Consider the following 15009-nt stretch of genomic DNA (forward strand, 5'->3'; position numbering starts at 1 on the left):
ATGGCCTTTCCTGGACAGTGATAAACTAGCCACAATAGTGCATGCACTGGTAACTTCCCAGTTAGACTACTGCAATGCACTTTATGTCGGGCTGCCCTTGAAAACAACTCAGAAGTTGCAGTTAGTGCAAAATGTAGCAGCTAGACTGTTGACTGGAACATCTAGCAAATATCACATAACACCAGTCTTAGAGGAATTGCACTGGCTGCTGATATGCTTCTGGTCAGGATTCAAGGGGCTAGTGATGATATTTAAAGCCCTAAGCGGCTTGGGACCTTGTTATTTGAGGGAGCGCCTCCCCCTATATATGCCTGCCTGAGGACTGAGATCTATTGGAGGGGCCCTCCTCTGCATCCCACCAGTACAAGACATACACTACAGTGGGATGTGGGAGAGGTGTTTTTTTTTTTCTTCTGTGCCACCCCCGTTGTGGAATGCCTTCCCCTTGGAGGCCTGTTTGGCACATACATTGGTCTCATTTCAGTGCCAAGTAAAAACATGGCTTTTTATCAACGCCTTTGAGGGCTAACTGCACTCTCTAAAGTATCATTGTTTTAATTTCTTTATTGTTTTTTATTTTAAAGTGGTATTAGCTTGTTTAATGTTTTAATATGCTTTTAGCTGTTTAAATTGTTTATTGTTTTATTCTGTCTACATTGATTTTATCTGTATGCCGCCATGAAATCTTAATGATATAGGGCGGGATATAAATGTTTAAATAAATAAGAAAGTAAGTAAGTTTGGACAAAGGGAACCCACACTAACAAAGGCAAGGAAACAAAGCATATGTTAAAAATGCCTTCCAGCTCTATTATAACTGATCATGACAAGCATCTCTGGGTGTGGAGGAAGCTTTGAAGATGAGTTGATAAAAATGAGGCAATATCATCCAGGTACTCAGAGAATGTGTTAGCCACCATGTAGCATCCATTAGGATGTCAGCCATTTCCCCTTGGGATATAGTTCTGCTTTTAGCTTCACACTATGTCTCGAACACTCATTAGCTGCAGCATTATGATTTCAAATCTTGGCTGTGTAGTGCTAAGCTTCTATGTGTTTGGGGGAAGTTTCAGTTCTCCTGAAGGCCCTTTTATGACAGCGTATAAGTAAGAAGGAGGGCCGTGGTGGCTTAGTGGTTAAGACGCTGAACTGCAGACCAGAAGGTCAGCAGGACAGCCGTTCGAGACCTGAGTGCTGCGTGATGGAGTGATTTCCCATCTTCAGTCCCAGCTCCTGCCAACCTAGCAGTTCGAAAGCAAGAAATTGCAAGTAGATAAATAGGTACCGCCTCGGTGGGAAAGGTAGCAGCGTTCCGTGCACCTCGGTGTTCAGTCATGCCGGCCACATGACCACGGAAGCATCTTTGGACAGCGCTGACTCTTCGGCTTAGAAACGGGGATGAGCACCGCACCCTAGAGTCGGACACGACTGGTTGGGGACACCTTTACCTTTACCTTTTTATAAGTAAGAAGACACATTATTTTTTTGAAATTATTTCTTGTTTTCAAATGCAGTATGTTCTTTTCTTGCTAATACATTCATATCAGCTGAGCACACTTTAGAGAACCATGTAAAACAGGGGTAAGGTGATTTCACAACACAGACTTCAGCGATTATATGCTGTCAGGGCAAATGAGACAAATTGAAAGTTGTCTCCTTCGTCTTCCTTTATATCTCTTTATAGCTGTTTGCAAGTAGAAACCCTACCCCCCGAAAGACTGATACATTGCAATAATTGTTTCAAATTGGAGAGACAAAAATCTGTGCATCTACAGGGCTCTGAGCTAGCTGTTGAAAGTATCAGCTAATGCCTGGTGAGCTCTCATTTCACATGTTATTTGCCACATCTCAAAGCATAAGGGGGGACCATTACAGTATAGCATCAAAGTGCACCTATATGATTAGATTTTTTTTTTTTAAGTAAAGAAAAAAGATACCTTGTTTTACAGAACTTCCTTGCACTAACGTTGCAAATTGAGGGACTGGAAGCAGAATGAGTTCATCTTTTCTCTGTCATTGCATCTTGGCATTTTGTCAAGAAGAACTGTTTTAATGTGTGTGTGCCATCTTGGGCTGACGAAGCCTCTGTATTTTATACTCTGCTTTCTGTACCCAAATGTAAACCTTTGGCCCCCCTGTCATATACCTGGCAGAGTGGGTAAGGCTGATAGTAGTGCTTCAACAGTTGCTGTCCATGGTACTGAACTGTGAAAGACCAATGCAATCCAAACACACCTTGGCATATTTAAATACTACAGGGGAAAGAGTGTGTATTCAGTGTATGCCTGACCCTTAAACACACACACACACACACACACACACACCACTGTATGAATGTGCCTATACACATTTAAAGACGTATGGATGGCTCTGCTGGATAAATGCAAGAGAGAGAGAGAGAGAGAGAGAGATTTAACCAGTTCCATGTTCTGTCAACAAAAACACCCAGTCAGAAGCTATTGGAAAGCATACAAATAAGCCATGAAGAGAATGCTGATCCTCTGTTATTTCTTCTCATTATCTGGTAATTAAAAGGACATAGTTAATAAAGGCTCCATTTTTACCTTCTGTAGATAATCACCATGGATTTTTCTCCATGAATCTGTCTGAGAGGGGTTTGTTTTGTTTTGTTTTAATGATGCAAGCTAGGCTGCCCCTGAATTTCTCTGGTAAGGAATTCCATAACCCTACTTGGCCATTCAATCCCATGATTAGAATTGCTTGAGGAGTAAAGTAAGGCCTTGATGGCATCCATGAGTTTAGAGGAGAAGGTTTGAAGCAGGAAGTCTTCTATATGTGCACAGGCTTCCCATCTGATTTAGAACCCTGCTTGTGGAGAGTTCTAAATCACATGAGGAGCTTCCATCTTTAGACATCTTTTACATCTTTACACATTACATAATTTTGTAAAGTTTTATCATGCCTTTGTTAAGTCTTTTTCAAAACCAAGAAGCCCCCATACATATTGTAGTTAGGGATATACAGACTGTGTAAAATCCGCTCCGTCTGTGTTTCCTGGATTGCCATGTGCCTTTTGTTCCATCGTCTGCCCGCAGACGGATGCAGATGATTTTTTTTTTCATCATGCATAAAAATACACAAATAATTACATAAATATTTATGCAAGTATTTACATAATTTACCTTGGTACATAACATTTAGCATATTGTTCCCCATTCCATTCAATGTTTCCTCAGCAGAAACTTACATCTTTTCCTACAAATATATATGCGTAAATTTTGGGAAAGTTAAAAAAAATCATCTGAAAATCCACAGACTCCATGTGGCCTGAGCGGGTTGCTCTGCAGCGGATTCTGCAGGTTGGATTCTTAGAAATCCAAGTTCATTTTAGTCTGTCTCAAATTTCTCCAGCATCCCTAATTGTAGTAACACAGAATAAAGGTCTGCAGTGGGATATCTTTATTTGGGCCAGATTTAACAGATCAAGTGCATACATGAGGCTGCCTTAGACACTGCGTTCATCCACTGATTCATCAGTGCTAAGAATCTGGCAACTCTGGTAGCCAAGCAGCAATAGCTTCCCAAGAAGCCATCCAAACATTCTGCCATGATGCTGCCAGCACTGAAATAAGTGGATTTGGCATACTGACTCACTCAGAACAGAGCCAGGTTGCCTCAACATTTATTTTGCAATAGCTTGTCAGAACATATTATAGTAAGTTTACAGCAAGGTGCTGTTCCTGGAGCTTGACAGTAATTGAGAACAGGTCCCAAAACTGATGTTTATACAAGGAGAACATATTGTGGGATGACTCATTCATTTTCATTTATTTTATTAATGACCTTTCTTTCTATAGTCTTGTCTCACATTTCTGTCACTGCCTGTTATCAGTAACACTGCTGGTAATGTGGAGAAATAAACAATGTATGAATGTTATGTTTTCTGTTTTTAAAGTCTTAGATAACATTAGTGTTGCTGTGCCAGGACTGGAGACATGTGGAATGACACTCATTGTTTATAACCCCTTACCTACAGTTTCTGGGAACATTGCTGAAATTTCTGTGGCATAGCACAACTGAGTAAAAAGGATATTATTTGAAAAACTAATAAAAATACAAAATTATATTTTAAAAAGTTGCTTTGCTGTTTTGGATGAAGCTTGAGCTCTTTGTCCTATGGAATGAGAGCTAAAGAAGGCACAATCCACTAGCTTTTTTTTTTTGCACAAAATGCGCTCTTGATTGACTCCTACTAATTTTGAACTAGGGATGGATGGACCCATCTCTGTCTGGGGCAGAGGGAGCTCAACAAGCTGATTCCCCAGCTCGCACACCCGAACCCATGGGGTGAGCCTCCCTGGTTGCCCCACCCACCTGCTGAACCACACAAGCCGCCCCACCTTCTGCACCAAGGACTCTGTCAAGCCCTTGTGCTTTATCCACACAAGGGCTTGACTTCCATCCTTGGCATGGCCAGCCCCCAACACTCTTTAGGAGGCCAGGGTGAGAGCTCTGGGGTGCCGCCGAGGCCCTTTCTGCCCACGCTGGCTCTCAAGGGCATCCTTAACAGCCAACGTGGGGAGGACGGGTCCTGACACAGCCAGCCCCAGCACTCTCACACTGGCCTCCTCTTGAGGAGGCTAGGACAAGAGTGCTGGGGTGCCTCCAAGGCCCTTCCTCCCACACCCTTGACAGCCAGTGGAGGCAGGACAGGTCCCGGTGCAGCCAGCCCCCAGTGCTTTTGCCCTGGCCTCCTCTCAAGGAGACCAGAGAGAGAGCGCTGGGGTGCCACCTAGGCCCTTCCTCCCTGCACCAGCTGTCAAGGGCTTCCTTGAAAGCTGGTTGAGGCAGGAGGGGTCCCAACGCTGCCAGCCCCCAGGACTCTCACCATGGCCTTCTCCCAAGGAGGCTAGGGCAAGAGTGCTGGGATGCTGCTGAGGCCCTTCCTACCTGCGCCAGCTGTCAAGGAAGCCCTTGACAGTCAGCAGAGGCAGGACAGGTCCTAGCATGGCCAACCCCCAGTGTTTTCGCCCTGGCCTCCTCTCAAGTTCTGGGGTGTCACCGAAGCCTTTCCTCCCTGTGCTGGCTGTCAAGGGCTTCCTTAACAGCTAACATGGAGGGGACAATGGATCTTGACACAGCCAGCCCCAGCACTCTCACCCTGGCCTCCTCCTGAGGAGGCAAGGGCAAGAGCACTGGGGTGCCATGGTGCTCCCAGCCGCTCGCCAAACTCTGGGATGCTCAGTGGCTGGGTCCATCAGTGCCCCAGGGCTTGGACTCCACCCCCTTTTTGGACTCCCATGCCATCCCTATTTCAAACCACGCAGCCAATTTTTCTGGTGGATAGTGTCCTGTTCTTTGTTATCAACCAGTTTCCCTCAGGTTACGTGCAGTGGCTGGGGAAGGTGTGTGTGGATCAAAAGCTTTTATCTCCTTCTCCTCTATCCCACTTTTAAACATCTAGAATTTCCTCATACAATATTATAGCTATAAGATTACTTCTCAAATAGTTGCAGGAAATGTTCGTAAGCTTAAACCTTTCTTGACCCTCAGCCCTCAGGGCTTCCAGAGAGCTGCTGAGGATTTGATGCAGTTGAGGCACGTGCTACTACTCTGGGGTAGGACAGTAAGTGTCTTATTCGGCTGCCCTGCCCCACCCCCCCAGCCAGAGGACACAGCCATGCCATTATCCTCTGGCTCAGAGGATGAATCCCCAGCAGAACCTCTGTCTCTCCAGCCTCACAGAAGTCTCAGGCTACAAAATCAGACAAGTGTCCTCTAACCATCTGGGATATATGCCCCACAGGTCTTGTCAGCCTTCATAATGTCAGTTGTCTTTAGCAACCTGCAGCATCCTCCTATTGTCCTAGTAGGAGAGAGTTCCATCCAGCAGGACCCACAGAGCTAGCCAAGGCTCTACATCCTTCTTGCCTTGATCTGCCTTCTTGCCTTCTTCATACTACCAGCTTCCCCTTCAACCCTCAGAATGAGAGAAATCCCAAATAAATGATATCCCATAATTCTGGCCATAACACAAATTGGGACCACAATTGCATGCTTTCCAGTGCATCCATTACTTCTGCCTCTTAGTATGTGCCCCCAGGTCATGTCTCACCCACACAGTCCACCTCTAAATGGTTTCCTGAGTCTTTTCCTTTCTTCTGTCAGGATTGATTCTGAGCACAGAGAGATAGTTAGCAGCTCAGATTCAGAAGAGGAACAGTCAGAACAGGGGGATGCATTTTCCCAAGCCAGTTCAGATATGGGTAAGCATGCTTCTCAGGTTACTAACTTGAGCCCCCCCTTGCACCCCTCTGTGAGAAGCCAGGAGGAGGAGGAGGAGGAGGAGAGTGGGGGCTGTGACCTAAGAGATGCTAGACTGCGGCGCAGAGCTAAGAGGGAAACATCAGGGGCTCAGATGGTCGACCCAGTTAGTGATGTGTGAGAGGCAACATAGGGAAGCATCACTGGAAGGGCAGGACATCCCTCCCTAAGTTAGTCTAGCCAGCAAGCCTCACTTCAAACTGCAGGCAACTTCGCAACTTCGGTGTTCCCATTTGAATCCCCTGGAGGCATTCCTTTGTAGCCTGAGAGTCTTCGAGGATTTGCATCTGTAATGAACTAGTTGATAATGACTTATAGGTGTGAGACCGATCTCTCTATGTGTGTGTGAGAGTGCATAAGGAAAGAGGAGGGCCAAGGGAAACATGACATCACCTCCCACTTCTATTGAAATTGCCTTGGACTTTTCTCTTTTCCTCCCATTGGCTTACTGGCCCCACCCTCCCAGACACAAATGTTTCCCAGGGTTGGATGAACCCCTTGTTTCCATTCAAACAATAACCAAGGTCTACAAAGACTATATGGGCCATCTGCCCCTGTAAATATTGCATAGATGGGCCTGTACGGCTGTTACGTGTGCAATATTAGATTTACAGAAGTTCCTGAGGTGCCATTTCTTTCCTCAAAATGGTGACCTTGGGAACAATTGGTGCTTGAGGACAGATCAGGGTAGGTGAGAGCAGCTCAGTGAGCATGGGGGGGAGGGGTCACACAAGTGGGTCCAGGCGTGCAAGTGGGGGCAGTGGTTTGGTGGGTGCCTGGAGGACCTAGATGGGGGGGGGCATCCATTCATCCCTATCCATATCTATTGACCTACAAATGCCATTTCTTTACATTGAGCATGTGCACACATGGGCAGTATCAGAAAGAAAGATAAGTCCATGCATGACTTCCAGCTAGAATGTGAAAGGACTGGAGGGTATTTTGGTTTTATCTTCTTCCAAAAATTCATTAAAAAAATGTATCTTCTATACCTGGCAGACCTATTATATTTGAGTGTGGTTATGTAGATTCCTTTCCTAAATCCTTTGTTCATAATATTGAGTCCTATATAAAGGATGCCACTTTTTCTGAACTTTGTGGAAAATGTATCTAAGGATTTACAAGATACCTGGTTGCTAACAATGTATGTGATCTCACTGTATGCAAATTTCCCACAATATGGGGCTAGTGAGGCAATTGAATCAACTCTGGATAAAAGAGAGGATGTATCTGCTCCTCCTAGAGCTTGTCAGTATCAGGGGAAAACCTGTTGCCTTAAATAGGGGAGGTTCCTATTGCCTCATGACAAGATGCACAACTTTAGGATGGGGTGTCTCACTTGACAATTTAATTATGTAACACTGATCTAAATGATTGATTCTCACCTAGTTGACCCCTGACATTCTTGCATCACTCATTTATTCATATCACATTTTTTCTCCCTCTTTCATAATAATAGAACACAGGGTCATCCCATGATGCTGATTGGCGGGAGATTCAGGACAGATAAAAGGAAGTTCTTCTTCACATAGCGCATAGTTAAACTATTGAATTTGCTACCACATGATGTGGTGATGGCCACCAATTTGGATGGCTTTAAAAGGGGGTTAGACAAACTCCTGAAGGAGAAGGCTATCAGTGGTTACTAGGCTTGATGGCTATGTGCTACCTCCACTACCACAGGCTGTGAACCTATGTACACCAGTTGCTGGGGAACATGGGCAGTAGGGGGCTGTCTCACTCGTGTCCTGGTCATTGTTTCCTGGTCGAGCTGGTTGGCCACTGTGTGAACAGAAGGCTGGAGTAGATGGACCCTTGATCTGATCCAGCATGGCTCTTCTTACATTCTTATGATCAGTCCAGTTTATATACCCCAGAGCAGCAGTTTTCCAATTGTGTTCCAGAGAAACCTGGAGTTCTTCAAAAGCTTAAAAGGGCAGGTTTTACTGAGATGATCAGCAGTGGCAGTCAAACAACTGTGAAAGACAGTTCACCCACTGCTGCTGATATTCCCTTGCAATATGTTGTAGTGGAATAAGTGTGCTGAAGGGATCACTCTCAGTTCAGAATAGTTGACAGTGAGGCCCAGGAAGTCCAGCCTGTGCATTGCCCAAACTATGTGTGCCAAGGAATATGCCCCCAGAACTCTCTGTAATGTGCTAGGACACCATGGCAAACATGCAAGGATTCCTAGTTGGTAGATAAGTCTATATGGAAAGGGTCTCTTGAACATAGAAAGTTTGGAAACCACCTGCCATAGAGAACAAGGCTTCTCTTGAGTAATATACCTGGCAGTTTAAACTGTTCCAGGAAAAAGAAGCTAAATCACTTTGTCATCAAGTTAAGAATGGTAATTCTACATGTACTCCATGACTTCTTTTTGCATGTAAACCCTCTGTGTTATGACACAGATAGATTCCATATCGTATGAAATATAATAGAGTACACCCACAGTAATTTGTCCTATAGATAAGCTTAGGATGCAATCCTATGTATGTTTAGATGGGGGGGGGGGAACAGTCCCTACAACTTCTAGCATTCCCCAGCCAGCCATGCTGGCTGAGGGATGCTGGGAGTTGTTGGACTTTTTTTCTGTCTAAACATGCATAGGACAGCACTTTTAAGTGCTATTGATTTTTCTTATATAAAAAGTAAATGTGACAGGCTTTAAAAAATTGTGCAAAGATCGGTTGATTGTGTACACATCCTAAGTCATATAAAATGAGAGCATATTGTAATAAATATTCATTAAGTAATAAATGTGGGATGAGATCTGACACTAAATACTTCCATGGGTGTTTTTTTTTAAATCACATTTCAATCTATATCTCAGATAAATATAACATATGCTGTCTAACTGAGTCAAAAGTGTAAAAGCAGAAGCTGCTCCTACTAACTAAAGGGTTGACATTACTAATGCATGATGGAGGCATCAGAAAGAAGAAATTTCTAACAAGGAACTTTGCACAATCCTCTGTTTCTGGAGGGATCTTTTTAACGGTGGGGCATCAGCTGGTTAACAAATGAGCTAGTCTGTTAAGCTGCAGGCCGGCACCCCCTTAAGCCACTATTGACATTTCCTCTCATTGGAGTTTGTCCATTCATCTTCCCAACATATGCTGCCAGCATGGGGCCGTATGTCTAGCTGGAAGGGGTTGGCAAGTAGCCTGAGCTGGAGCTAGAACTGGTGGCACTTTATAAAACCAAATAAAGCAGCTGGTACAGGAGTACATAAAAGCATAAGAAGAACCCTGTTGGATCAGACTAAAGGTCGATCTAACTCAGCATCCTGTTTCCCAGAGGGCCCAGTCAGATACCTATAGGAAACCCACAACCAGGACATGAATGCAATAGCACCATCCACTCATGTTCTGCAGCAACTGGTATAAAGAGGCATACTGTGTCTGAAACTGGAGGTAGCATATAGCCATCCAGACTAGTAGCCATGGATAGCCTGATCCTCCATGAATTTATCTAATCCCCTTTTAAAGCAGTCCAACTTGGTGGCCATCACTACATCTTGTGGGAGTGAATTCCATAGTTTAACCATGTGCTATGTGAAGTTGTGCTTCCTTTTCTTTCTCGTAAATCTGCCCCATTCATTGTGATGTGTATGATCACAAAATGAGGAAAAGATGACAGTCTTGGCCTCCTTACCTGTTGCTAAATTTGCACAGGTGCATAACTCACCTATCTGCTTAAGTGTTTATCTAAATACTTTGTCATTGGGGCTGAGATGCTTTGTCAGCTGGGACTCCCCTTGTGTTCATCATTAGACAGCTAGCACCTGGTTCCATACCCTGGGGGCTTAAATACATCATCTTCATAGTACACTTGTCTATAAATAGGGATGTACAGATTCCCCACCGTCCATTCTGGTGGGGAATCTGCCTGTGGGGGAGGTGATCTGTTCCTCCCCCCCCCCCAAATCCTCCAGAGCAGCTCTGCGAGGATTCCATGGAGCCACCCGGCTTGAGGGGCACTTACCTGCTGGACCCATCACATTCTCCTCTGCGCCGATCGCCTTAAAAAAAAAAAAAAGACGATTGGCAGGATGTGCCCATAGACTTATACGCAAACTAGAGCCACGAATCTAGTAAGTCTATGGGCACATCCGGCCAATTGCCATTTTTTTTAAAAAAAAAAAAAATGGCAATTGGTGTGGAGGCGAATGGGACGGGTCCAGGAGCAAGCAGCTGCAGCCGTTCCGCATGGAATCCTCCTGGAGCGAAGGTAAGTGGGGCCAATCTGCCATGGATTCCGGAGGCTGGATTCCAAAGAATCCAGCCTCATTCGCATATGCGGCAGATTTTTCTAACATCCCTACCTATAAATGCGTAACAATTTAAAAGGCAGAAGCAGCCAATCACATAGGGATGGACAGACTCACCTCCATCTGGTTTTGCCAGGCACTTGCTGAGCCACTGCCTGCCCAAGCAAGCCACTGGAGCGTCCAAGTGCCCGGCAAGTGCTGCAGGGCCATCCATCCTCTTAGTGAGCCACCATTTTGTGTAAAAATGGCAGCTCAGGGATTTCCAGATATGTAATTTTACATAAATGGTGGCCATAAAGGGGCTATGTATGCAACATTACAGAACGCCATGTATGGCCTGCAAACATTGCATATCCAGAAACCCCTGAGCTGCCATTTTTATACAAAACGGCAGCTCACTAAGAGAACGGGCGGCCACCAGGTGCTCCCAGTAGAGATGGCGTGGGCGCCCAATTCAGTCCAGCCATCTGGCAGAACCACCCTTGCCTGCACCTCCTGAGCCTTGCTCACCGAGCCCCTGCCCCTTGCCTGCACTTGGCGAATGGCCTGCACTCACACAGACGGCCTCATCGAGCTTCATGGCCACCATTCTTTCAGAAATAAAATGGTGATTGCAAAAATTGGCATGTTAAAAAAAATAGACATTTTTGCACACATACAAATGTGCACCTTCACAAAAACGCTCATTTCACACAAGAGAATATGCACATTCACAAAATGTGCATTTTTGCACGTCCAAAGACATGCATGTTTTTGTGATCACCATTTTATTTTATTTTTTAAAATGGCAACCGTGGAGCTTGACAAGGCTGCTGGGGTGAGTGCAGGCTGCTCACCGAATATGGGAAGAGCTTGAGCGTGGTCTGGGGACTGGCAAGCAGGGGCAGGGGCTGGGTGGGCATCCAGTGAACCTGGATGGGGGTGAGTTTGCAGACCTAGCTCCCAGACTGCATGGGTGCTCACATAGTGGGTCCAATGAATGGGGGCAGCTCAGCAAATGGGGTCCAGGAAGCCAAGCAGTGGGGAGTCAATCAGACTCCACTCCTTTCCCAGACTCTAGCAACATCCCTAATCACATACAGCTGATCACATATAGTTGATCATCCCACAGAAGACGGGATGATCAGAAGATCAGGGTTCTATCATTGGAACACTAATGGTTGCATACTGGCTTGGAACATTGTCTTTGTGGCATCTTCTCCGTGCCACTTCTGTAATACACCATATGGCCGGCCACATAAACAGTTTCCATACTAGTATCGTACATGCTTGCCAGTGGCTAGTGCTAGCATGGAAACTCTCCATATGATCTAGGAGAAGCATGTCCCATGTTATATGCATTGCCAGCAGTGATTAAGCCACTAGGGAAGAGTGCCTGCAAGGGTCTCAACCACCAGGGTAGGACTGACCATGTATACCTTTCCCACCAAAATGGCACCCTGTGGGAAGGTTGTGTATCAGTGGGAAGGACCTACATGATGAACTGCCCACATAGGCAAGGATATTCATACAAATGCCCCAGTGATTTGGGATCACACTATGAGGAAGAAGTTCTGGCACCTCTGTGGGTGTGAAAGGTGTTCCATATAGTGGCTATAATGTCTCACATGGCAGCAACAGCGTAGAAGAGGAATCGCAGGGTTCCAATACCAAGTCAACTCTGTGTTGAGCATAACATGTTCACCAGCAAAGCTGAAAATGGTCACGGATGGAGAATGTACTGGAGGAGTGTAGACATTATATGCTTCCCCAAAACAAAGGGAAGCCTAAACAGCTGCATTCATAGAGAATGAAACCCTGATCATGTGAAGGAGCTAAATCTGAACAATTGTGTGTGTGTGTGTGTGTGTGTGTGTGTGTCTGTGTGTGGGGGATTAATTACTGAGAACTGGACAGACAATTGCAAAAGATCTGAGAACTTCAGGGGGGTTGAATTTACGCTTTTTCTTTCTCCCTCTTTTCCAACAGGAAACGTGCTACCCACAGTGCTGGGAAGAGGAAGGGGAGCCAGAAAGACCTGAGACCCCCAGATCTTTGGATACACCATGAAGAGATGGAAATGAAGAATATTGAAAAGCCGTCAGGCTCTGATCCATCGGGAAGAGACTCACCGTTGCAAAGCTGCCAAGACATCACCCCAGGCAGCCACAGCCAATCTGAAACCCAAATGGGCAGCAAGAGTGCCTCACAGTCTGGTAATATTGCCATGCATCCTGTGCACACATGCTTCTACACTCTTAGCACTCAACACTGATGACTTGCAGAAAAAATGTGTGAATGGGCTCCACTGAAAAATGTGTGTGAGCCAATATGAAACTTCTACCTGTGGTTTTTGACCTGTAATGGTTCTTTCACACACTGAAGTCATAGAATTATAGAATAGTAGGGTTAGAAGGGGCCTACAAGGCCATCGAGTCCAACCCCCTGCCCAATGCAGGAATCCAAGTCAGAGCATCCCCAACAGATGGCTGTCCAGCCTTGCCTTAAACGCCTCCAGTGTGGGAGAGCCCACCACCTCCCCAGGCAACTGGTTCCATTGTCGTATTGCTCTAAGAAGTTTTTCCTGATGTTGATGCTCCAGTCAGCACATGAAAAGCAGAACCTAAGGGCCAATTCAGATGTTCCTTACCCTGGGTAGATGTAAAAGGGGGAAATACATTTCTATGTGATTTTGTTCTTCATGGTGGAGGGTAACAGTGCCACATGAGTTAGCTGGATGGTGTGGAACATGTTCCCATTCATGCCAGTGACATATTTGGTCCTCATTTGGGTTAATTCAAGCCATTACATCCTGTGCTACATAGAGCACTGTCACACAGAAGTGTTTTTACACAACCTCCATGTGCAGCAAGCAACATTTTCATCAGCCCCCTGATTGTCCTTGTGAGAGCTGTGTGTTCCTCCTGGTGGGGAGATCATAGTGCTCATCTGTCAAATATCCTGAAAAAACGGCTTTGACTGAAGTCCAGGATTGCCCCTGAAATTTTGCTTAAAGCAAGTTTGGAAGTAAATGTGAAGGTTCCTCCTCAGGCAAAACATCAGGGGAAGCCAAAAGTGTACCAATATAGCTAGCAACATTTCTCGGAGCAGGAATAGAGGGTTGGCAGTGGCGACTCAGAAACATTCGATTATTGTTTTTCATGGTAAATAGTTGAGTGCATTGGCAGAAAGGTGGGATAATAATAAAGAAATAAGAATGTAACACCCACAGGAATGGGAAAATAAACTGTGTAAGGGAGGAAGTATAGTGTTCAGTAGCAGAGCGTATGCTTTACATGCAGAAGGTCCGAGGTTCAATCCTTAGAATCGTCCAGCCAAATAATAACAGGTAGAAGGTGATAGAGAAGATCCCTGCCTGAGCAACTTGATAGCCTCTTCCAGTCTGAGTAGACAATACTGGGCTAAATGGACTCATTGTAAGTCAACTTCACATGTTTGTATCTTTCACGGGAAATAATACACAGATGGAGTGTTAACTCACAGCTGACACGGAGAGAGGCATAATACTGTAATGGCCACAGTGCTGTCATAATACTGTGACAGGAACACAACTGTGTTATGTCATGTGAAGGGTGTAAGCTATGATTGTCAGAGGGGGCATGAATATTGCTGCCAGTTCTTTTGGTTTTAGATTTGTTTTGTATTGTTTTTATGTCTGTGTATGTCTTGAGCAGCCTTCCTCAACCTGGGGAGGGCTGTAGCTCAGTGGTAGAGCACTTGCTTGGCATGCGGAAGGTCCCAGGTTCAATCCCCAGCATCTCCAGGTAGGGCGAGGAAAGGATCCTGCCTAAAACCCTGTGGAGACGCTGCTAGTCAGTGCCGACAGTTCTGGCCTAGATGGACCGATGTATCAGGTAGCTTCCTATGTTCCTGTGGTACCCTCCAGATGTGTTGGACTACAACTCCCAGCATTCCTAGACAGCTGGTTGGGGATGCTGGGAGTAGTCCAACACATCCAGAGGGCATGAGGTTAGGGGAGGCTGTTCTTGAATGACAGGAAGGTTACAAATGTAATAATAGTACAGAAACCAACAAAGCAGAGCGGGAATGTAAGCAAAGACTATGATAGTTACACTGTTATGCTTTTGGTTGGGGCTACCTATGCTTCATGCATTTCAGACCTGAGGCTGACCTTTGACCGCTACGTGTGTGGTCTGATATCAACGATGGAGCTGGATGGGCTCAGCTTGTGCATCTGTGCAGCGTTCCACTTAGCCTGGGTCACACTGAACTTTGGCCCCCAGCTACCACGTGCCTAGCATTTGGGTGCCAGGACAGTACTGGCCAGGCCAAAGATCCTGGCATGAATGAGGGCCTAATTTCAGTGCGAAGCTTGCTGCTTGGGATTCTGCAGGTAAGCAATTTTAGCCCACTTAACATAGGGATGTTGGAGAAATCTGCAACAGATTCAAATGAGTTCAGATTTCTACGAATCCATCCTGCGGATTCCA

General features: G+C 45.5%; 1 protein-coding gene across 1 annotated transcript in view; it reads left to right on the plus strand.

Annotated features, from left to right (window-relative positions):
- Window positions 1-15009, plus strand: part of DCC (DCC netrin 1 receptor) — a 1145836-nt gene that overhangs the window by 1055302 nt on the left and 75525 nt on the right. The window contains exon 28 of the mRNA XM_084829640.1: window positions 12527-12753. Coding sequence (XP_084685766.1) covers window positions 12527-12753 — 227 coding nt within the window. The remainder of the gene's footprint in view (window positions 1-12526; window positions 12754-15009) is intronic.

The sequence above is a fragment of the Heloderma suspectum genome, chromosome 2 (genome assembly GCF_057233095.1).
Source record: "Heloderma suspectum isolate Gila_16-S chromosome 2, 16-S_ref, whole genome shotgun sequence".
Taxonomy (NCBI): domain Eukaryota; kingdom Metazoa; phylum Chordata; class Lepidosauria; order Squamata; family Helodermatidae; genus Heloderma; species Heloderma suspectum.